The sequence below is a fragment of the Aplysia californica genome, unplaced genomic scaffold, assembly GCF_000002075.1.
Source record: "Aplysia californica isolate F4 #8 unplaced genomic scaffold, AplCal3.0 scaffold00035, whole genome shotgun sequence".
NCBI classification, from domain to species: domain Eukaryota; kingdom Metazoa; phylum Mollusca; class Gastropoda; order Aplysiida; family Aplysiidae; genus Aplysia; species Aplysia californica.
The window spans coordinates 389,718-414,717 of NW_004797305.1; the positions used below are offsets into that span (position 1 = coordinate 389,718).

Here is a 25,000-nt window from a genome sequence, read left to right on the forward strand (position 1 = left end):
CACACATACTCACTCACTCACACACACTCACACACACACACACACACACACACACACACACACACACACACTCACACCTTTTTAATTCTAATAATGATCCATTCATCAATCAATCGATCGGCAAACCAATTAATCGATGTGAAGAAACATTGTACGTCTTGTTTTTAAAGTAATAGAAACTGACCAGAGGGCATACAAAAGAGTAACATTCTTCTTCTTCAGATTTTCTTTTTACTGAGATTCGATGTGATGTCCAAGTCAAGAAATAAACAGTGTCACAAACGTTGCCCACCATAATAAAAGCCTTCTTCACAGAAGTCGTGCACCATCCTCAACACATTTTTCAAACATGAAAATTAGACGCAATTTGGTTTCTATGCTTTCAGGATGGTTTCTAGCTTTTGTGACACTCTATATAAGTGAGCTGTGTTGTTGCATATTTTGAGATTATCGTCATCGTAGAAAAGAGATGAACCCAGTGAGCTTGTAGGGGAAATCCCACTCACAAAAGCCAGAAATGTTTGACACAATAATCCCTAAGCCAATCCCAGGTCAGGCGTTTTGGTAGAAGAAGAGGGAAACGTTTTTTTTTCTTCTGAAAACGAATATTTTAGATCCTCAACATTTTCAGGATATAGGTCAGGGGAACTGACAGACTGACATAGAAGGAGTAGAGCTCTTGCCCTAGACGATCGTAGATATGCATCCAGTACAGTACACAAATGTCCTATTTCGAAAGGGCAAACGAAAGGGAAAGGGGGGGGGGGCATACTGAGCCTACAACGCTTTTCTGCTGGGGTAAGAAAAATACTGCAGTTGTTCGTTCTTTTGTCAAAATGCTAGGACATAAATGGAGATGTAGTAAAATCATTATGAATGCCTTATCTGTATCTGTCTCTAACACCACACATGTGCCATCCTTCAGGGAGATGACAAACCGACAGAATTTACCATTAGACACATTTTAACAGAATGTCCAGACTTCGGAGAAACCCGAAGGAAATATTTTAAATGCAAAAAATTGCAAAATCTGTTCTCTTTCGTTGATCCCAACAGAATCCTCGATTTTATGAGGCCATTGGCCTTTGCAATAAATTGTAGATGGCGTTATTTTAAAAAAAAATGTAAATGATATTTTTTTTTTTACCGAGATTTTACCACTATTTTTTGACATTTTAATCGAAATATTGACCCAAATCAAGCCGTGCTATGAATTGTTGTGAATGCAATCAACTTGTGTTTCGAGTGCTCATATGACCTGCAGTTGCGAGCGCCGTAAATCTCTTACTAAACTAAACACGTGTGCCTGGTTATTTACATACTCTTCCCTGAATGTCAGCCAGACCTTAAAACGTTTACATTTTTGGATCTGATAATATTCAAAGAGAGAGAGAGAAAAAAAACAGAGAGAGAGAGAGAGAGAGAGAGAGAGAGAGAGAGAGAGAGAGAGAGAGAGAGAGAGAGAGAGAGAGAGAGGGAGAAAGAGAGAGAGGGCCTTACTTATGTCATTCTAAAATCGAAGTTTGCGTTGCCTGACCGCTAATGCAAACCAATAATGGCTGAGAGATTGGGTTCGAATGTGGACATGGATAAAGACCCCATATCCTCACAACTATATGTATGCTGAAGAATGTTTCCTCAAGCTCTGAACATGAATTTCAGGAGAATATATACAAACATGACGGGTAGGCAAAGATTGCTGTATTCCAGAAAGCACTGTCATCAGAAAAAAGAGAGATACCAAATTTCCCGTTATTGAGCAGGGGTAATCTCTACGCTCAGATAATAATTGTTTTTTGTTTGTTTGTTGTTATTGTTGTGTATCGTATACCTTTCTTTCGAAGGTTTAAACAAACTTCTTCCCAATTAACTCATTTTCAAGAACACATTCTTCTCGTTCACAATCTCAGACCACTGAAGGACACATATCACAAAGTTGCTATCTGCCCATTGCCAAAATCCCACTGCCAGCTGCAAAAGCTAAGGTAAATAAGTTGTAGCACCTTTCTCAAACACTTTCCGCCCTCCCTTCCTCCTTCTCCCTCTCCTCCCCCCCCCTCTCTCTCTCTCTCTCTCTCTCTCTCTCTCTCTCTCTCTCTCTCTCTCTCTCTCTCTCTCTCTCTCCTTTGTCTCTGAGAAGTAACATTACTTCTGAATCTTGTTCAACTCAACATCACAGATACAATGAAGAGGACAGAAGACGCAAGTGCAGACCCGTTGTTTTTCATGTCAGGTGTTTCTCGATATGGATTCAAGAAAGCTGCGTTCCTTTGTTGTGTAAGACGAGTAACAATGACTATTTCAAAGCGTTGTTACTAAATTAGAACAATTTACTTAGCATTATTCCCAATTTTTGAGTGTTGTTAACACTTGAAGAGCTTATATTCCATTTCTTACCGTTTTTCTCGTATAACAGGGGCCGATAACCACCCCGAAATGCTGATTGCACAATTGTCACTATTTATTTAGGACTTGTTGTCAGTTCTTGGTACCATTACGACTTATTTTCTTATATAACACCTGTAGTTTACTCTTGAACTCTAAATCATTTCCAAGTTATTCTCGAAAATTATTTCTACTCTTTTTTTCTTGGAAGGTTCTGTTGAGGATGGATTTCACGTCTTGATGAGGTACCCATGGCATCAGCTTGACTTTGGAAAACGCTTGCCTCACTTCAACAGCACGCTTTGCCACCGTTGAGACAGATAGCTGTTGTTGTTTAATTACTAGTCAGTGAGCAAAGGAACTGAAATGTGCGCGTTAAGTTGGCAAGTTGCAAGCTCATTTTTCAATCAATCTTCGAGAATAAAAAAGTCTCAATATTGACAATGTCCCTTTGCAAAAAAGGTATTCTGGTAGCTGTCTTCTGGAATGTTATACTGCTTTTGTCGTAAAGTGTGGGCCTGCACTTGAAGTATTCATTTACTAAACATTTGTCTCTTTCTGTATTTTGTATTTCCCTATGTACTGTATATTTGTATAGTTTGCAAGAACACAATACAAACACATGCAGTAGATCTAACTGCATGAGCCAGTGTTCTCACGTTTTGCATATATCCGCGCTGTTGTAAAAACAGTTTGATAGCTAGCAGCATAATTGGTTCTACCCCCTGGCTCCTGGTCCGGGCGGGGAGGGCGGGAAAAGGGCCTGCGGAGTTGCATCGGACGGACCCGAATATCATTGTGAGCACTGGTGCGGTCTGGAGTCTGGGCTAATGTGATTCGCACATGTAGCAGGCCACAGACCCGGCTTTGTCGGGCTCCTCTCGTCATCGGGAAAATGGCGTATTTTGTAATAATAGAAGAGTTTAAGTTCTGAGATATCCCTCTTTTGAGCCAGCCATTTGTTTAAAATTGCCTTTTCTGCATCACTAGGGATTTTATGCGCAGTATTTTGCTCTCGAAGAAACGTGTTCTCTGTGTATTCCTCTTAAGATAAACTGTAAACTTATGTATCATATTGTGTTTGATTCAAACACAATGAGTTCGATAGATTCTACATTACCTTTGTTGTGCATAATCTGCTGCTGAATTCTCACCCAGTTATCTAAAAAAGTCCGAATGTTCTTCATACGTAAAGATTTAACAGACTAAGTCAAGTACGTTTGTACTTTCATTACTTCGAGAGAAAAGAGCATATATTTGTACAGTCATTTTATTGGGGAGAAATATGAGAGCCAACAGCCAACCAGACTCTGTTTCCCCGAACCCTCTCCACTCACAAACAGAAGAAATCCCAACAAAACAACCAAACGTATCGAAAACAAAAGATAATAAAAACCTGAAGGAAAATGGGGTAATTCCACAGTCCATCTCACCCCCCCCCCCCCGTTGTAATACTATGTAACATTGTTAGTAACACGGCCTCTATTTTGGGTTCTAGACCTCGGATGGGTGGGTCTATTTGGGGCGCGTCAAAATAAGGGGGAGGGGTTGATGCACGAGTGGATGGTTGTGGTAAAAGGGAGGGAAGGGGGAGGCGAATTTGGCTTGTGAGCCACTTGGTTAGGGAATCAGGGTCGGGAAGGAAGGTGGTGGTGGGTGGGTGAGGGGGGGGGGGTTATGGGGTGATATGGTAGGAGTAGTAGCTGGCCATAGGGAGCCTGGGGCTACGCATGACGTGGTGTTTATCGCCTAGCCCGTCACGGCCACTTGGCAGCCAGAGTCTGTCGTGGGCCGCTGAGTGGAGAGTGCCGGCCGGGAGCTTTCTTGTAGGTTATTGCTGGGCCCCACACTACAGACGGAGACGTGAGTCCTTGTGTGTGCAACATGCGCGTGCTCAGAGCACAAGGCTAGAAGATTCGTTTACTTTAACCTTGGCGGATCTCTACGTGTGCATGGTGTTTTTGTGTGTTAGTATAATATTACATTTTCTCATAACCACAACGGATTACTCAGGAAAAAGAATAATAGTTGTTTAAGAAGGGGCAAAAAAGTTTGTATCCATGTTGATAAATTCTGCGGGTGATGTTTAAATGATATCGACAATACAGGAAAGAAAAACACCCCGGAAGAGGACAGGGTTAGAAAATAGACCTAGATATCTAGATGTAATTGTAACTCCAACAAACACTACCACATTTAACAACATTTTTCTAATTATTATATCTCCTCAAAATAAATTGATTAGTCCAGTCTGGACTTAACCCCCCCCCCCCCCTCCCCGGGTAATACCCTCCTTGTTTCAGCCGACTGCTACTATTTTTTAAGGAGTATCAAACATTCTTTAGCAAAACATTTCATGAAATAGAAATGACACTCTAGGATTTTGGCTGTGGAAAGCTTTTCTAATTTAGAGGTTGACTTATATTGTACCAGAGATAAGTTAAGACTGCCAAGATTACTGGAGATATCAACACATTCCCTTGCCTTATACGAATATATATATTTAAAAAAAAAAAAAAAATTTTTAAAGACGTTAGAGTGAACATGTCTATCATTGAGGTGTAATACGTTGCGAACTTAATTTATTCGAAGATCAAAGTTCAAATCTCATAGCTCTGAACTATTTCTAGAGTCATGGAATGGTTCCGAAGAGGGGACACAGCTTTGAAAATAACCTAAATGGCACTTATTATTCTATCTGCATGAAAGAGTTCTTATTTTAGCGCTCATATGACCTTATGCAGTTGCGAGCGCCGTAAAGCCTTCTACTATAAGAAAAATGAAAGAGTTCCCACTAACAAGGTCAACAAGTAACTTTGTTCATATAGAGAAATCAAATCTGCGTCACTTGATTGCCACTGTTTTTGTATAATTTGGAGTATTGCTTCAAATATTTACCCTACAAGTGGTCAAATAATAATAGATAGCATTTTCATAGCGCTAATTCCCACTCAACAGCAAGCTGTAGGCGCTTTACAATCTGTTTTATTATCCTGGCAGAACTGATAGCATTCTGAAACAATCTCAATTTCATGGGAAGCATACACTGCTCACTGCCATTTATAGGCGATAAAACACTACCATAGTAACAAGATATTTCGCTGCATATTATATTAGAATAGAATATTTAATTCATAGAAGCTTACATTCCAGTTTAACCTATTGTTTCCTTCACCACCCATGCCATTCGTATTGTAGCACCAGAAAGAAGTCGCCTAAAATTGTCTGATGATAGTGCAAGCTTTTGCTGTAACGTTAGAGGGCTTATATGAGGTTTGCATGTTTCTTTTCGTTTTAAGGGTAGGAGCAGGTTTTTGGGACGGGCATTTAACATATTGTTCCAGTCTCAAAGTCGTGAAAGTAAAATTTATTTTGCTGTTCGTTAAAAAAAAAAAGTGCACGAGTGCTCAGCTTGGGAATAACTTATATATTTTTTTTTACAACTTGTTTGCTTACTCTGATTTCTCAATACCCAAGGGGTGTTGAACAGTAAAAAAAATAATATTCCAGATTATTTTAGAAGGATTGCAATCATTTGTTTCTCATTGCTCGTATATTAGTTATCAAAGTTTTTGTCCTTAATATTAGTTTGGCCCAGTTTTCATATAGGGCTGCCTTTAGCGCTAAGTTGTTCGTGCTCCTCTTACGTGTAGGCTGTTTACTCTTTATGAAGAATGACAACATGCCCTCCATCCTAACACCCCTGACTTTCAACATGTGTGTTGTCTCGTTTCTTTACAGCTTTGTGTTGATACGGACATAACTTTGAAGGGACCTGCATCGGGTAGATGGGTTGGGTGTTGCTGGAAGTGTAGGGAGTGTGTGAGAAAATCTGGCTGAACTCTACCTTGAACATTCCACGTAGAAGTCACAATGGACTTCAAACTGGCGTCTGCTTGTTTGTCGCTGGTTGTATTCACAGTACTTTCACTAGGGATGACGGGTAAGTGCTCACTTTATTACATATTATGGCATTATACATAACTGTAACCTCAACATTGTGGAGCAGCTTCTTTTACTCTAAACTGTAAAGTAAATATCTTTGCAAAGAGCTTGCTTTATTCTTAACCACATAAAGTAGTCAGGGCTGCACATTTTATAAAACAAAAAATAAAAGAAAGAATAATGAAATTAAGTTCGATTTGGAATGAAAAATTAATTAAAAGTGTTGTAGATACTGCAAAGCGGTTTCAGTCATCCTTTTTTCACTCTCCCTCTGTCCGACCCCCACCCCTCCCCCCACACACACACTTTTCACATTACCTATTGAGTTTTACACTGTTTGTCACTTGAAACATTTATCAAATGATCTTTCTACGCGCTGTGCAGCCGAAGTGAAAGACGTGCAGGAGGCGTTTACCAACAACGATGAGGTATTCCTGGTGGGGAACGTGCGCACCCCGCGTAACACCCGACGCAAGTTTGTCATGGTTCAGGCACAGAGCCCTTCTGCTCGCGGCCGCTTTGAAGTGTCCGTCGATTTCCGGCAACCACAGGGTGGGTAGTTTTTGACCATGTAGAATATTATTGTTAGTGCCCTCTTCTATGACTGGTCATTGGTTTGTTTATGACGTTTTCACAGAATAAGAATAAAGACAGCAAGAGCATAGATTGTGGGTTTTTTTTCGGTTTCCTGCAACTGCAGTATTGAATAAAACGGGTACTGGACGAAAGCAGAAGCGAATAGCATCTCTCTCTCTCTCTCTTTTTCTCTCTGTCTCTGTCTCTCTCTTCTCCCCATATATTATATGTAAAATATATACACATGCATATATATATATATATATATATATACATATATATATATATATATATTATATATATATATATATATATATATATATATATATATATACAATAATATACATATAATTTTTTTCTTTAAAAATATGTATAATTCGTGTGAATATAATTTAAAAATGTATAGCTAATAGATTTTTTTTAAATGTGAAAAATCGTTAATCTAAATTCTACACACTCCCATAGCTGAATAAAATACCAATGAAACTTGGTGTTTACTATTGTGTATCCCTTTACCCATATACATTTGGCCTCACTGCGTAGTAGTCCAGGGGTTCGGCTACAGGACTCACTATCGATCGTGCTATGACGAGATCGGGGGCTCGAGGCTTAGCTCGGTACGATGTTGTGTCCTTGGGAAAGGCACTTTACACGAATTTTTCCATTTACTCAGGTCGTATTGGAGATTGACGTTATATGCATATTATTATATCTCGACTCTTAAACTCCTAAGTAGGCTTACAGTGTTGCAAGGGACGTCAAAGACATGGAATTTCGAAATTCTTAATTTTTATTCAACCTCAGGTGGTTCACTACACTTTAAATGCTTTGAAAGATAGACCTATCAATATAGAAATTATTTGTCCAAAATGAATATCATGAGTCTTTCCATCATTGATTTACAAAGCCAATCTGTATCTATCTCTGAGGGAGAAATGCGTCATGGTCGTTTAACTCACTTGGCCCTGAGTTATTTTTCACCCAACAATCATTGAAGTTTGGGGTATATTGAATTGTTAACCATAAAAAGATTGTGAAAGCTATCATGATGAAATAAATACATCAAGAGAAAAAAGAAATGTTCTCAAAAAGAAAACTGCTTCTAATTTGTCCAAATAGTTTTTATTTTATCAATCTTTTAAAATGGCCATGTCTGGGCGTTATGCCATTTTTTGCTCCCAATTTGTACTAAAACCATGTAACAAAAAATAACTGGCCTACATGGAGTGTTCATGTTACTTCTTCTATGTGTTACAGAACCTTTTCTGAGTAACGCAGAAACCACATACAATTACAAGCAGTTAAATGTTAAAGGTGTTCTTAAGGCTAGGAGCACTCACGCATACACACAGCAAGACAGGAAAATAAATTCGTTAACAAGCAAGTTTCTCTTTACATCCCCATTTTATGACTACACAGTCATCGTGACCTTGACTGACCAGGATGGGCGTAGGTACCAGTTGGGTTTCCCAACCCGAGCCCTCCACACCGGGAAACGCACGCGCCTTCTACTGGTATTCTCCAACCTGAGCCAGCCTTACAACAGTGTTAGCCTCTTTGTCGACTGCATGGACATGGGTGTGGATCAGACAGAGATTCCTCTACGAAGGATCTTCGCCAATGATGACATGAAAATGGTGGGTACTGGGGATATAGCTGTGGATATCACTTGATCCAAAAGTTGTGGGCGCTTGATGTTAACACACGTTGTGATCTTAAGATTAGATAGGAAAATAATAAGTAAGATGTGTTTTGTGGATTTTTCATAGGCAGAAATAAACGGGATGCTTTCCCCAGCCTCCGTGACTCGACTTGCATTTAATGATAGCATCGAATCAATACTTCACCATCTCTTTCTCACTTTCTGTCTACCTCTATTTCTGTCGCTCTCTCTGTCTCTCTTTGTTTCTTTTTATCTCTCACTATCTCTCTCTCTCTCTCTCTCTGTCTCTATCAGTATGTCCGCTTGTCTCTGAACACCTCTCTGTTTCTGAGTGTCTGTCTGTCTGCGATCTGTGTCAAGTGTCTGTGTCCCACTTCACTGGGTTTTCATGCAAGGTTAGAAACCCGCCTACTTAATCGTACCGACGGGGGCATAAAAGCATCTATATTAGACATAATAATTTGGTTTTCTCCATGTTAAATAGCGCATGACGACAGCCTTCAAGTGGCACGCCGGGGTCCCCGTGAAAGAGGTTCTCAAAACGATGGGTTGTCCGGACGGCAGCATCAAGGTAGAAGCTACAACCGTTCCTCCCACCATCGAGGTGCCCAACTGGTCTACCGGGGGTCTCATCGCTGCCCGTCGACCCCTAGTCGATAACCGTAGACCTCTAGTCGACAGGCGCCCTCAAGTGGGCACGGACAGGATTTCAGTGGACAGGGGTCAGCCTACAACCGGCAGAGACCGCACGGATAGTAGGGTGCCGCTTGTACGTCCTGGTATCACGCCAGCTCCCCGCCAAGATCGGGTTCAGCCAAAGCCAGGCATTCGACCTACCCCATCTACTTCTGCTAGAGACCGTGCAGGGAATGGTGAGTGGAGCGAGAAGTCGTGTTCAGCTCGCAGTGTCATTTGGTGTAATACTGTACTTGCGCACTTAATGAAGCCAAAGTCGTCTGTGTGTTATTAAGACGTATGTGAATGAAACCTACACAGTAATAAAACATTAGGTGTGAAGTGGAATTCTCTCTTCTCTCTCTCTCTCTCTCTCTCTCTCTCTCTCTCTCTCTCTCTCTCTCTGTCTCTCTTACTCTCTCTCTCTCTCCCTTTCTTTCTTTCTCTCTATCTCTTTCTTTCTCTCCCCCCTCTCTCTCCTTCTCTCCCTCTCTTTCTCTCTCTCTCTCCCCCCGCCCACCTGTATCAAATATTTCTTTCCTTCTGTCTGCATTTTCATGATACTGAACCAATTGAGGAAGTAAGTTTAACCACGTGTCATAACGATCGTTGTTAGTTTAAAGCTACAATAAAGCAATTCGATGTTTCACTCTGCTTAAAACAGAAAATGTCATTTTAAATTTTTATTTTTTTAAAGATAGTTTAAAAAACAACAACCAAGCAGCAATGCATTGTTCACCAAAACTTATAACTTGTTTGCAGACAATCAATGAATATATAGGAATAAATGTTCCGTAGCTTTTAGCTGCTATTGTATTTTACCCAGGATAAAAACTGCTGCTTGCAAGACTATGTCACGTAAATTTAATACAGATTAGTAATTTTTTTAAATTGTTAAAATGATATGAATAAGATTTATCGCGACGAGGAGTACCTTGGAACCCCCCCCCCCCCTCCCCCAATTAAATCAGAATTAAATCATGCCTTGATAAATAAAATTAAGGGGGGGGGGAATAACCGCAAGGCTTATTATAAAGCTATTCTTTAAGGCCCATCCGTGTTCCCCAGAGCGCCCCTCATACTCAATGGCTGACGTGGCGCTCCGTGAGTTGACCCGAGCAGTCATGGAGATGAGGCAACAGCTGCAGTCTCAGGTGAGCACGAAGATCATGCCAATGTACTTATTGAATTTTCATTTTCATTTTCAATATTTATAAAGCTGTCTCTTTCGTTAAGAGGATGTAACAGTAAATTATTATAAACATTATCAGTTCGTCACAAGAATAATTCAGTAAGGTTTTTCTTCTTCTTATTCATCATTTTTATCTTTTAAATAATATTATTGTTATTGTTGCTGCTGTTATTGATGATCTTACTATTATTTCTATAATACTAATATTATTATTATTACTGTCATTATCATTGCTGTTATCATTACCATTATAATTATCAATTTATTACTATTACTATTGTTTCCTTGTACCTTCAGCATTATCATGATTTATGTTGTTGTATTAGTATCATTAGTATCAAATAATTATAATTATTTCTCCCCTTTTTCTTCCCCTTCTCTTCTCATTCATTCTTTTACTCACTTATTCCATCGCTGCCACACATTATGCGCTGTAAATTTATTCACAAGTTGAGAGTAAGCACAGCTGCTTATCAATGGCTTAAAATGTAAAGAAGAATAAATAAAGCTGTTAAGGTTGCAAAATATTTATCTGCTAAACTTGGATGAATTAATATTCTCTCATATCATTACAGACCCAAGAAACGAGGGCCCTGAGGGAAGTCATGGCGTCATGCCATATGTGCAGAAACCGTAAGATTTTGCACTTTTTTCGGGGCGTCATCTTCTACATGGGTTCATCGTCTTCCTTTTTCATTTATTGTCACGCTCTGCTTTGCTCTGAAAGGCAACATCTTTAATCTTTTCTATTTTGTTTCGTTTCTCATTTCTCTCTGTCGTTATTTTGCTGTTTGCTGTACCTTCCTATGGTCTTCATCTTTGCTAGATCGATAGATCGATAGACCGATAGATCGATAAATAGATAGATCGATAGATCGATAGATAGATAGATAGATAGATAGATAGATAGACAGATAGATAGATAGATAGATAGATAGATCGATAGACAGATAGATAGATAGATACATAAACAGAACAAGAGAGGGACAGACAGACAGACAGACAGACAGACAAACAGACAGACAGACAGACAGACAGACAGACAGACAGAAATGGGAGTTTCCTCTATCCTCAAGACGTTTTTATAATAGTCACAATTGAAGTTTCACACTTTTTTAAAACCAAGAAGCAATGCATAGTTCACCAAAACTTATAACTTGTTTGCAGACAATCAATAAATATATTTATGGTCGACCTAATCAACAATGTTTCCCGCCTTCCCCAGCCAACACCCAGCGACCCCAGAGAACTCGCTGCTCCTCCCACCCGTGCTTCCCCGGGGTGCGCTGCGTGGACACGGAGGACGGTTTCCGGTGTGGGGCCTGTCCAGTCGGCTACTCCGGGAATGGTATCGAGTGCCGGAGACACACGACCTGCTCGGACAGACCTTGCTTCCGAGGTAACTTACTCCTCCTCCTCCTCCTCCTCCTCCTCCTCCTCCTCCTCCTCCTCCTCCTCATCATCATCATCATCATCATCATCATCATCATCATCATCATCATCATCATCATATTCTCTCTGTCTGTCTGTCTGTCTGTCTGTCTGTCTGTCTGTCTGTCTGTCTGTCTGTCTGTCTGTCTGTCTGTCTGTCTGTCTGTCTGTCTGTCTCTGGTGTATTGGCCTCTATGTACTTATAGCCTGGTCTAGATTCCGCGTATGTGCGCAGCAGACATTGCTTGTTACAAGTCATAGATTCTAGATGTATGACGGCCACCTTCAGATTGAAACAATGCAGACAATTTTGGAGGCAGGATGTTTCGACTTTACCTATCAGGGCCATCTTGGGGTGACTGAGATACAGCTTCCCATCAAAATGATGGAGAGAGACTTTTCACAAAATATTTGTCCACACAGAAATACAACCCTCATCTTTTTGTGGGCATACGCAAAAATTCAGTGTTATGTGAAAAAAATATATAAATAATTATGGTTTTTTTTCTTTTGCTCTTTCGCCTACAACCAATGGTTGGTCCGCTTGTTGTATTGACAGGGTTATTTTTTGGCATTTTCATTGCTCATGGCAAGCTTCTCTCTACCAACTAGGTAGGCCTACGTTCCCATTGATGCAGAAGATTCTGTCTTGTAAATATCATTAGACAGAGGGGGGTATTACACCCATACCAATTTTGCCATAATAATCATTATCTATTTCCAGCAAAAGCAAAGAGTTTTTGTTCTCTGCAAAATAGAAATACATCCTCTCTCAAATGACCCGTGTTGTCACACAGACCGTTTTCAATCAATTACCGATATTGTTTAAAAAGGATAAAAAAGCGTGAGTTTGGAGAGCTTCACTTGCGGATCTTAATTCTGTCTTTTCCCTCTGTTTTTCCTGTCAGTCTGTCTGTCTGTCTGTCTGTCTGTCTGTCTGTCTGTCTGTCTGTCTGCCCGTCTGTCTGTCTGTCTATCTATCTGTCTGTCTGTCTGCCTGTCTGTCTTTCTGTCTGTCTGTCTATTTTGACCGTAGCTCAAACTAAAACCCAAAAGAATCTACAACCAAAGTTTTCGGACTTGTGATCTTGCGCAGGCGTGCGGTGTCAGGACACAGAGCGAGGCTACCGCTGCGGTCCCTGCCCGCCAGGTTACGTGGGCGACGGCTCACGGTCCGGCTGCCAGCCAGAGCGGATCACGTGTGCCAGCCGGCCTTGCTTCCCTGGAGTGGTCTGTGAGGACACCAACAACGGCTTCACGTGCGGTGCGTGTCCAACTGGCTACACCGGGAACGGAACCTACTGCGAGGATCTCAATGAGGTGCGTGGCGTGTTCATGCTTTCTTTCTTCTACTCTCTGACCGCTGGACGAGTAACGTCTTTCAAACCTGGCGTCTGAAGATACTCGTCCTTCGCAGGTCAAGATGACCTTGACTTCGTATCAAAGAGGAGGTATGGGGTGGGGGTATATGTAAAGATGGCTAATTAAGCCAATCTTATATCCGGATATGTCTGTTGCAGAACGATTGGGTCTGTAAGATTGAACCAGGCTTGGAGATGAAGCTCTCTCAGTCTTTTCTCAGCTAACCCGTCTATGTATTGGGCTAGATCACTGACAATGAAGCTTGTTCGTCTCCCAAGTCGGATAGTCCCGGCACGACTCAGGAGAGAGACAGCTCCGAATCCACTCACTGAAGGTGTTGGTCACCTTAGATGATTTGGAGATCTTCTTAACGTGGATGCAATAACCATACCAGCCACAGTGTGCTGGCAAGGGAAGACTGAGACTGGTAATTTTTGGGACAACTTTTTCTAGTCACTTTCACAGACTGCAATCGGAAGAAGTTATGTACTGTTAAAGACTGCTTCGTCACCCAGGTGATTACTGAATTCATTCATTGAAAAGCGGCCATATGGCCTGGACTACTAATAGATACATTTTTACTATGACTGCCAGGGTGTCCACACATGTTATTTGGGCTCTCAATCATCACAAAAGATAGGATGAGGGTGCTAGTAAATTGACAGAGACAAGGTCATGACTTGTTTTTCTAATTAAATAAAAATATGGAAGACTTGTTCAAGATCATCAACCCCAGTCTCTTGTCCTAGTCCATTTAGATTATGTTGCACGACAAAGTTGAGACAGCTAGAGACAGGCCGGGATGCAGCGGATGGCTAGCAGTGTCTTTCCTGTCTCACAGTGCTCTAGTCGCGCACCACGGCTCTCTTCCGGGACTACTTTTATGCCAGTTGAACCAGTCCAGTGGTTTCGTCCGCACAGTCTGCCGGAGCCTATCTTCACATGCATTGGTAGAAAGACTGTACTTTACGGCCAGATATGTCTACCGTCATTTAGAATCACAGGTTGTTATATATGATGGTGATATTTGTTCACGTTTTTTCCCCTCCACACTTATCTGTGTCGAAAGCAGACAACATTCCTTCCCCTACCTTAATTAATAATCACCCACACACATCTTTGTTCCCCTCAAACCTACTTTACTTTGCCTTATCCATATATCCTGAGTGAATTCGACATTTCATGAATGTTTACTAACTCTACATGTGCACCATTTTCTTTCCTATCCATCCGTGTCCAGTGCCAACTGAGCCGGCCATGTGACCGCCTGGCCACGTGCGAGAACCTCACTCCTGGCTTCACGTGCAGCGCGTGTCCTCCTGGATACTCGAGCCCTCCAGTCCAAGGATTGGGCATCGAGGTCGCACAGAGAGTCAAGCAGGTCAGTGTTTTTTCATGAACAGAGGGATTCTAGGAATGCAAAGTGCGAAAAAAAGAGAAGAGTTTAAGTCTGCCACGACAAAATTCGACTTTTTGGAAACATCTAATGATGGATCTCACAAGTTCTTTATGGTACCGCTACCACTCTTTAGATAGACGGTATTGTTGTTACATCCCCTACTTTAGTTTTATAGCAAAAGAACAATAAGAGTCTGATGTCGCATTTTGAAAATATCATACGGTGGTTATCAAATCAAAGATCAGTTTATGCCCAACATGTGATTGAAAACAAAATCAATCTAGCTGCTTTTCTTCCATCATAGCGGAAGTCATTTGAAATGAGAGAATCAGAAGCATATACATGTAGTTATGAGAACAAGATTGAAGAGGCTATGTTTGATATCTCAATTCAGTTGAGTGTGGCACTGGACGCATCTTGTCAGTAGCACAACACTTTTGTCCTCTGCTGTCAAGTTTGAGAGGTTTATCAAAAGAAAACTGCAAAAAATGAATAGATAAGAATGCCTTATACCAACACAGTTGCTTCATTATTTATTTTCCTTGCGTTTAAGAGTGTTTAGGTCAGTATGCAAGGTGAAGGTGCGCATGTCGTTTCTGAGCATGTGCATACTGATATGGATGTCTACGCATGTGTTTTAAAGCGAGCATGTGGTATTGAGAGGTGGAAATCAAAACAAGTAAAAAGGGGTTGAGCGGAGGTAAAAGCTAAGTATGTTCATAGATTGTCCATGGTGTAATCTTTTCTCCTCAGTTCCTTCAAATGTTTAGCAGCTCTCAAATTGTTCAAAAGTTTGCAAATCGCAACTTATGGGCTTTTGAATTTTGCTTGTGTATGCAAACAACAATTTCTTGATAATTCAGAACAATGAATGAATGCACTGCACTTCTTTTCTTAAGACCGCCCACAATACAAATGGAACGTGACTTATTAAACAGTTTCTACAGGGAAATTACCTTAATTTTGTAGGGTATATACAATCCCTCTTTTCTTCTGACAGGTGTGCACTGACATCAACGAATGTGAAGATGGACAAAATGGTGGCTGTGTAGAGAATTCCGTGTGCATTAACACACCGGTAAGTGCTACCCAACTGTTGAACTAAAACCGCAAGAAATACCCCCCCTCCCCAACCATCCCCACAATCTGTAAAGAAAATAACCAGTTGTAGAATTTATTTCAAGAGATAATAATGCCAACAACAAGAACAAGGACCGGAGCGAATAAAAAAAAGACTTCAGCTAAATTGACTTAAGCGAAAATTATAAAAGTTATCTGCGTTTTTGGGGGCACCAGTGTTTTTCTCGACAGGTAGGTAATGCAATTTGGATTTATAACAGCGTTTCTCAATGCTTTATTTACCGAGGAGAATGAATTCCCCTCTTCAAAAACGAGCCCCTTCCCTTGTAATCACACCCCCTCCCCCTAAGAAAAAAAATTAAACACCGTTCTTATGTTAAGGGATCATATCTACCTGTGATGAATCCAATATGTGTCTTTAGGGTGATACATTTACACAACCAAAACACATTTTCATAAGGAAAAACTTACACACCGTTTTCAAGGCTAAATAAGTAAAAGGAAACATTTGTTTTAAGTTTTATCAAATCTGTATGTATAAAACCTGCAGGGATCCCGTGTTTGCGGAGCGTGCATTGAAGGCTACACCGGAGACCAGGAAACAGGCTGTAGACCCGCGGCCAACACATGTCCTGACGGGACTCAGTGCAACGTCAACGCCAAGTGCACCCGTAGACGAGGATTCAAGGGGTTCTTGTGTCAGGTGAAGACGGTGAAATGGTATAGGTTTAAGCGCCTTATCAACACTATTAGGCCGGTCGCCCGAGTTCAACGTCCGTCTCCGAAAGGGCGGGGCCAAAAGGGAAATTCATGAAAAGTGCCTTTCCCATGGACGGAATGTCGGACCGAGCTGAGGTTCGAACCTCCGAACCCACGATTTCATGATTACGGGTCCGGTAGCCTAATACGGGTTGCCCACTACTGTTGGGATCGGCGGATCGGGCCGAGGGCATGACACGGTCACCTAAAAATCAAACGTGTTTGTTTTCAGTATCAGGCGACCGAGTCGGGCGGTCGGCCAGATCCAGCCGTAATGGGCACCCCGTATAACTACTAAGCTACCGACACCACGGTATCAGGTGAGCTATCGATTCTCCAAGAGACCCAAAATGTTCATGTATTGAGACTTTCCAAGGCTTTCCTACAACAGTTTTAATTATTGTGTCCGATCAGGTGGCGCTGACACTTGTCCGACTCAGAACGGAGTTTCATGATGAAGCTGGAAATTTTGTCAGATGAGAGATGAGCTCACCATTTTAATTAACCTCCAGGGACCGTATGTGCCATATTTGGCACATCAGATTAAAATAATGTAATCGGAAAATAATTAGCCTCGATTGACCAAAATTCTGACTTTTTATATCAGACTATAGTATGCTGTCTATCTTTTAGATATCATATTTCCACTTGCAATTTCAAATTTCATTATTTTTTTAAACATTGTAATCAACCTCCGGATCTAGAGGTTTAAGCACCTTTTCGACTCGCAGGGTACGCGTTCTTTAGAGCATCAAACTGGTTAGTGGAAGTTATTAAACATAATTCGGAATAAACGTTGATATCGAGTCACTGTGAAAAGGATCTCGGACATGGGTTCGAATCCCATCACGGGCTCGATGTCGTGTCCTTAGGAAAGACACTTTACACGAATTTTCTATACTTCACCCATGTGAGAATGGATACTCAGCTATAGGCAACGGAAAACTTTGTTAGTTTGTTAGTGTTTGAGCGCTTAATCAGCGGCTTCCACTGTATGCTTCTTGGGAAGCCAAGAATGTTTCTGAGTGTTCTAGGGTTTGCTTACGTAGTAATGTAGATTATAAAGCGCATAGAGATTACCGAGAGGCGGTGATATGCACTGTACAAACGCTATTTATTATTATTATTATTATATTATTATTATTATTATTATTATTATTATTATTATTATTATTATTATTATTATTATTATTATTATTATTATTACCACTGTCACTATATTACTATCATTATCATTATCATTATCATAATAATAATAATAATAATAATAATAATAATATTATTATTATTATTATTATTATTATTATTATTATTATTATTATTATTATTATTACTATTGCTATTACTAATATTATTATGAAAATGATAGTATAATCGAATATAGCTTCCAAGCATTTTGTTCTCATGAACAGTGTAAAAGATTAAAAGATAGATAAAAAGTTAGATAGATAGGTCTCAATTTTTCCTCACTCTTCAGATTTACTCCCCAGTGTTCTATCGGCTATGCTGGTGACGGTGAGATGTGTACCAGAGACACTGACCTGGACGGACTGCCAGACCTGGAACTTCCCTGTGAGGACCGGCGCTGTAGACAGGTAGGTCAAAGTGAAAGAGACATTGCAGTGACCAGTCGCTATCTTAGAATGACAAAGTTCCATCTGCTCAGAACATTGTTTTGAGAAATCTGACGTCAACATTTTGAGTTTCACAACAAGGTCAAATTTTTTCGAATGCAATTCCTAGGTTATCTTTTTTTACGACTTCGAATAATCTTACGATTTTGATAGAACAAATAGTTTCCGACCTCATGCTCTTAGTAACTCAAAAAGGCCTAAAATGAAAAAAAATGTCATATAGAACTTTGTAATTTTAAAGTGGCAAATAGTAACAAGCGAATGCATCCTTCAGGAGAAAAAGACACCGAGCGTAATCAAAATCAATGGTCATGGAATATGAAAGAGGGGGTCATTTAGATTTTTAAAAAGTGAGCGAGTGACAGAGTGAATGAGTGAGTGAGGGAGAGAGTGAATGAGTGATGCATGAGTGAGTGAGTGAGTGAGAGAGAGAGAAAGAGAGAGAGAGAGAGAGAGAGAGAGAGAGAGAGAGAGAGATAGAGAGAAAGCGAGTGATTATGTGAATGAATGTTTTTCTGTGTACGTGAGTGTGTATGTGTGTGTGTGTGTGTGTGTGTGTGTGTGTGTGTGTGTGTGTGTGTGTGTGTGTTTGTGTGTGTGTGTGTGTATGTGCGCGCGCGCTTGTGTGTATTTGTATTTGTAATATGCGTGTTTGTATATTTGTTTTAATGTGTACGTCGCTGTTACTGTGTAGTTGTGGGAATGTACTCTCCCATTTGTTTGTATAATTATTATGAAGCATGTTTACTTAGCGTTTGTCTGTCCACTCAAATTACACCCTGTACTCGCTAGAAATATCTCAAGCGGATTTTAAAAAATGTTTAACTTGATAAAATCTGATCTTCTCTGATCTTCCCTTCACTCCCAGGACAACTGCGTGAGAGTGCCAAACAGTGGTCAGGAGGACGCGGACGGGGATGGCTTAGGAGATGCCTGTGATGACGATATGGACAATGACGGTATTGTGAACAATCCCGTGAGTAGACCCCTTTTCGTCTCAAGTTTCAGAAACATCCGTGTCCCCTCTCCCCCACCTTCTCCCCCCTCCACCCTTTCACATCCATCCTCTCTGTCAAGTGATAACCGTCGGTGCATTTCCAGTTCAAAAGGAGTCTATAACTTGATACTAAATACTTCACTTCTCCCACGGACATTGATTTTAAGGAAACATGCAAAAAGCACTCTTCTCTCTCTCTCTCTCTCTCTCTCTCTCTCTCTCTCTCTCTCTCTCTCTCTCTCTCTCTCTCTCCCTCTCTCTCTCTTTCTCCACTCACTCTCTCTCTCTCTCTCTCTCTCTCTCTCTCTCTCTCTCTCTCTCTCCGTCCCCTCATCCCCACTGTTCTCTGCATTCTTTCATAGCATCGTTCAGTTTTAGGCTTATTCTTTTCGGAATGAGTCCTTCCATTCCTTCTTCTGACTGCCTCTCCTCCCCCCTCCTCGTACTTGGCCCCGTCTGATTGTCTTTGCAAGCCTTTCTCACCATAACCATATCGCTCGTCACTTACTTTTGTGTTGATCCACAGGAGTCAGGACGTCTCCCTACCAACCATTTGCTCACCCGATCTTTATTTTCACATCTTACTAGTTTTTTCCAAGTAATATCGAGTAGTTTCCTAAGAATCTTATTTTACAGGCACATAGCCTCTAACCGACACAGCCTAACAAACGCATTAAGAGAAACTTAAATTTTAATACATGTATGTGGACTTTTTGTGAAATTTAGATTCCAAGCCAAGTTGAAGCATTCTGGTCCCAAAGTTTCTTTCTTATGTAAATCACTTGGTTTAAACTTAAGGTCATCTCCAGTTTTCTTCTTTTTGTAGACATTGGCATCATATACGCTTAAGTAAAATAAATAAAAAGCACAGCAACACAGCTAAAATATCCAGGTTTTGAACCTACTCTGTTTCTACGATCGCAAAATCCTAGCTTTACATTCGTCACAAAGACTTCAATTTGGCCCATAATATTGGCTGATCATTCATGATTAATTTTTTTAAAAATCGAGCTCAAAGGAGGAGCTCTGCCTTTTCGATATCTTTGCGGATTGTAGGCTATGTATCAACAATAACGCTGAAATAGAGCTAGTAGTTGCAACTTTTAGTAAACATCACGAGTGAATCTTGTTGAAAACATAGCACAAATTAAAAGCCGTTTCTGTTTTTTTTTCACTCATGAATTGTTAATGAAAACAGAAAACTAAAATAGTTTTCTTCTGCCTTTTAGGACAACTGTCCCCTGGTCTCGAACCCTGACCAAGTGGACACAGAGCGAGACCCAGACAAACGAGGAGACGCATGCGACAACTGCCCAACGGTACCTAACCCTGACCAGACCGACACGGATTTGGACGGAGAGGGAGATATTTGTGACCCCGACAAGGACAATGATGGTATGACGACTTCTGTGGGGTTTTTTCTTTTTCCTCTCATGATTAGGTTTCTCTGTGTTGTGTATATACATCTGCAAATGTGGATCAAAACAGCGTTTTGGTTTCAGTAGTACGCGAACTTCTTCCTCTGTGTCTCTTTCACTTCTACCTGGAGCTGAAATAATTACTCACAACACTGAAATAATGGTGGGCTTTTTCTTATAGTGAGAGTACTTCCATTTTCTGTATACGCTTCTTGCAGCTATTAATTATTTTAGTAGGTGAATATTCCTTCCGTTTCAGGACCGCTACTATATTGTTACGTGGCCCTTCATTTGTGTTAGCCAATTAAAAAAATCCAATCAACCAAACAAAAACAAAAAACAAAACAAAACAAAACAACCCCCCTAAAAAAACAAACAAAAAAACCCCAACAACAAACAAAAACAAACCCAAACCCACAACGTTTCGGACATGTTCACAATCACATTCAACGCACGGTGTCCTCTGTATAAAAACTCTGCAACACATATTCATAATACTTTGGTTTTACTGTATATTATGCAACCCAGTGCACGCAATACTCCAATTCATGACTTGGCTTCTGCTACAGTATAAAGCAGGCATACTTAATTATTTACCCAAAACATGCGCATCTGTTCTAAAAAGTGAAAAGGATAAAAAGTATGTATAAATTCTATAGCAAAGTTTCTAACAAATACAGGTTCTTTTCTGCAGGAAAATCCCCATTATACTACATAATGTACCCACAGGAGGCATACACTTTAATGGGCAGACAAAACTATACTGAAGCAAACGTTGTAATCCTCTGTGCTAGGTATTCCAAACAGACAGGATAACTGTGAACTGGTTCCGAACCCGGACCAAAAGGACACCGATAACGATGATGTTGGAGACGCCTGTGATAACTGCATAACCGTTCCCAACCCAGATCAGGTCTGTTAATTTAACCCCTACTTTGTTATATTCTTGCTCTATTTTCGTTGGGAGCATTAGAGGTCGAATGTGGAGTACTTGATTCACGAAACTGTAAACTGTCTTGCTATTTCAAGCGACAACGTTTTTCAAAATGGCTGCTTTCTGTCATATATCTAAAACACGGTAGAGCAAATTGTAAGTAGTTGCACTGAGGCGTTCAGTGGTCTTTAAACAAAATAACAAATGAAATCTTTTTGTTTATTTGTTGTTTCCTTCATATAAATTATGTGGATTTTCATTTTTTCACACCTGCTTTTGTACGTGCAAGTGCAAGAAACGTTCGAAAATGTAAGGATGAATTTCAAGTGCTTTCACATTGACCCTTTTGATTTTTCAAAGAGTAAACAAAAGTAAAGAACGCGACATATTTACAGCTAAACATTGTTTCAATAAGGAACCGAGGGCTCCATGTACACCAGTTTTGTTCATGAGATATGCAATCTTAGGTTAGTGTCCTGACAGGGGACCAATTTGGCCAAAGCGGAAATACTCAACATTGCATCAAATATAGGATCTCCCCTCGACAAGAAGAAGAAGAAGAAGAAGAAGAAGAAGAAGAAGAAGAAGAAGAAGAAGAAGAAGAAGAAGAAGAAGAACAAGAACAAGAACAAGAACAAAAAGAAGAAGAAGAACAAGAAGAAGAAGAAGAAGCAACAATAACAACAATAAAACAACAACAACAACAATAACAGCAACAACAACAATAACCGACTTAAAGTACCTTGCTGCTCTTGTAAATTTCACCTGTTCTTTCTTCAACAACAGAAAGACAGTGACCATGACCTGGTTGGCGATATCTGCGATACCAATAACGACGCGTAAGTCATGTCTGTTATGTATAATTTTTTTTCTGAGGTTTAACGTTCTTTTCAAATATATCATAATTGTATTGTTTCCCCAATTTAAAGAAACCGCAATACTTATCTCTCAAAAGATGAGATGCTAAGTTAGACTGGTACCAGGGAGTTTTAATACAGAATATGTTGCCTTTTGTTTTATGGGGCTTAGAGAAATCCAAACATTTTTTATATTTTTTTTAAAGAACCTTTTCTTCGTTCACTGTATACCGGGGTCGATCTGCTCTCTCGTTTTCCCAAAGCATAACATCCTACCTCCACCAAGGTAAAAGTTTACCTTAAGCTACGATGTAACTGTATCCGAAAGATTGATCACATTTTCAGTTGATTTTTTGTGTGTTCTGAACACCCCCCCCCCCTCCCCTCATGAAACAAGAAATAAGGGATACTGATGGGAGCTGAGGGAGATGGGGATATCTTAAAACATAATAGGACATTATCAACGCCTGTGTTGTAACTGCGTCCCTTGTTCGACATTCTACTGGTGATGAAGTCACCGTCAAATCTCATCCACAGACGAGGGCCAACATTCTAATTTTTTAAAACGAAGTCGTTTTAAACTGCCCCCCCCCCCCTCATCCCCACACCCCAGGCAAAATTTAGTTCAGTAAGGAAGCAGGCTGCTTCGACCCTGCATCCCAGGCTGACAGGATACAAGACCTCAACAGAAAGACGGAGATACTCGATAAAAAATCTCCCTTAACAACTCTACCTTAAACACCGGTTTAGATTTCTAAATAAAACACGATAAAAATAAATGGCAACTGATAGTACATTTATTACAAATGTACAATTTGCGCACTGTTCCATTGGGTATCGTCAAAGGTATAGGAATGATCAAGGGTTAACTCATTTAGGATGCTGCTTTCTGGTCATTCGACAACGTTTGAAGACGTGCTGTTCATCATCATAATTGCCTTTCTCACCCTGTTCCAAGGTATAGGCCACGAACAAAAACTTTCCACCATTCTCTATCCTGGGCTAGCCTCTTGAGTTGATTCCATGTCTTCCCATTTTTCTGTACATTGATTTCTGTGATTCTTCTCCAGGTTCCTCGCGGGAAGATGTGCTGTTAGGGCACTTTAAAAAAGAAGCATAACTTCATTATACATAGAGACATTATTTCATTCTCTTTTCATTACTTGTAATTTGAATAGGCAGGCTGGCGGGTGTTCTAGTGTGGTTCGTTCTTTCTTTTATATCAAACATCTATCATCCTTATCTCTCCTCCTTTTTTCCTAAGTTACTTTCTAGTAACACCTCTAATCTCGGCACTTTCATGATCCATTTGTGCTGCAAGTGCGATCTTACTAAAAAGAGTTTAAAATTATGAATTTATTCTCTCTCTTCGTGTCGTTCTCTTTGTCACAGGGACAGGGACGGTGTACAGGACAACTACGACAACTGCGCTCAGACAGCCAACGCTGACCAACAGGACACTGACAAAGACGGCCTAGGTTTGTTAATTACGTACGAATGGTTGTGTGAAAGCTATTTTAGAGAAATATCAGAAATCATTTTGCTACTAAGCTCACCCAAGCAGTACACTGTTCTATCAGCTCAGTACCTAGTTTCGAGAAATTTGACCCAAAAAAGTTTGTGTTTCACAACATGTAAAGCTTTTCGGATGCATTTCTTCGAATATCTTGATAACGACTCCGAATGATCTTACTATTTTGATAGAGCAAATAACGGTTTCTGACATCATGGTCTTAGTAATACAAAACGGCCAAAAATGTCAGATAGAACTTGATAATTCTGACGTAGCGAAATCTAGTTCGTAGGCTTTGAAGAAACACAAAGTGAGTGTGTGTATGTGTGTGTGTATGTATGTATGTATGTATGTATGTATGTATGTATGTATGTATGTATGTATGTGTGTGTACACGTGCGCACGTGTGTGTGTGTGTGTGTGTGTGTGTGCGTGTGTGTGTGTGTGTGTGAGTATGTGTGTGTGTGTGTGTGTGTGTGTGCAATCTATGGCATCCCAACGAAAATAATAAACTGTATAAGATCATTATTATACACCAAAGCAAGCTGACTCTGTCTTAGTTGAAGGACAACCATCTGCACCGTTTGAAGTAAATACTGGAGTTAGACAAGGTTGTATACTATGGTCTTTACTTTTTTTGGGAATTGTGGTAGATTTTTAATGACAAATGCAAAGACATTGAAACAGGCTTTGGAAGGGCAAATGGCACACATTTAGTAGATACAGAGAGAGGGAAAGAGATATATAGAGAAGGAAACAGGAAGAGTGTATCCTGTAAATGCTACATGTATTTTTAAAATGTATTTACGTGGGTATGTGTAAGACAGTGAGTGTGAGAGTGTTTGTGTGAGAGCGTATGTGTTACTGTTTTCTCATGGGCAAATGTATGTATACGCTTTCACCCACTGTCCTGGGTATGTTGTCATTTAAAAGTAAATTTATTATTTCCATCCTGTAGGCGATGTTTGTGACGACGATGACGATAACGATGGCATCCTGGATCCAATGGACAACTGCCCTCTGGTCATCAACCCAGACCAGCTCGATGAGAATGGTAATGTTGCAAATAGTATTATTATTTTCACCACAGGTGGGGAGCCTTACCATTGCAACTCAGACGCCAATGGTTGAAATTATGCATTATGCAGTGGGCAAGAGACAGATTCATATCTCGCTGTGT

The 25,000-nt window shown here is 40.3% G+C and overlaps 1 protein-coding gene across 1 annotated transcript in view; it reads left to right on the top strand.

Moving 5' to 3' along the window:
• Positions 1-4,254: 4,254 nt before the first annotated feature.
• The window catches only part of LOC101844976 (cartilage oligomeric matrix protein), a 27,917-nt gene continuing 7,171 nt past the window's right edge, over positions 4,255-25,000 (top strand). The window contains exons 1-19 of the mRNA XM_005091719.3: positions 4,255-4,352; positions 6,127-6,328; positions 6,715-6,882; positions 8,326-8,543; positions 9,054-9,441; positions 10,313-10,398; positions 11,012-11,069; positions 11,662-11,835; positions 12,964-13,187; positions 14,470-14,610; positions 15,629-15,706; positions 16,259-16,411; positions 17,958-18,062; positions 18,970-19,077; positions 20,328-20,493; positions 21,311-21,429; positions 22,237-22,289; positions 23,700-23,785; positions 24,779-24,874. Coding sequence (XP_005091776.1) covers positions 6,259-6,328; positions 6,715-6,882; positions 8,326-8,543; positions 9,054-9,441; positions 10,313-10,398; positions 11,012-11,069; positions 11,662-11,835; positions 12,964-13,187; positions 14,470-14,610; positions 15,629-15,706; positions 16,259-16,411; positions 17,958-18,062; positions 18,970-19,077; positions 20,328-20,493; positions 21,311-21,429; positions 22,237-22,289; positions 23,700-23,785; positions 24,779-24,874 — 2,491 coding nt within the window. The 5' untranslated portion in view covers positions 4,255-4,352; positions 6,127-6,258. The remainder of the gene's footprint in view (positions 4,353-6,126; positions 6,329-6,714; positions 6,883-8,325; positions 8,544-9,053; positions 9,442-10,312; positions 10,399-11,011; positions 11,070-11,661; positions 11,836-12,963; positions 13,188-14,469; positions 14,611-15,628; positions 15,707-16,258; positions 16,412-17,957; positions 18,063-18,969; positions 19,078-20,327; positions 20,494-21,310; positions 21,430-22,236; positions 22,290-23,699; positions 23,786-24,778; positions 24,875-25,000) is intronic.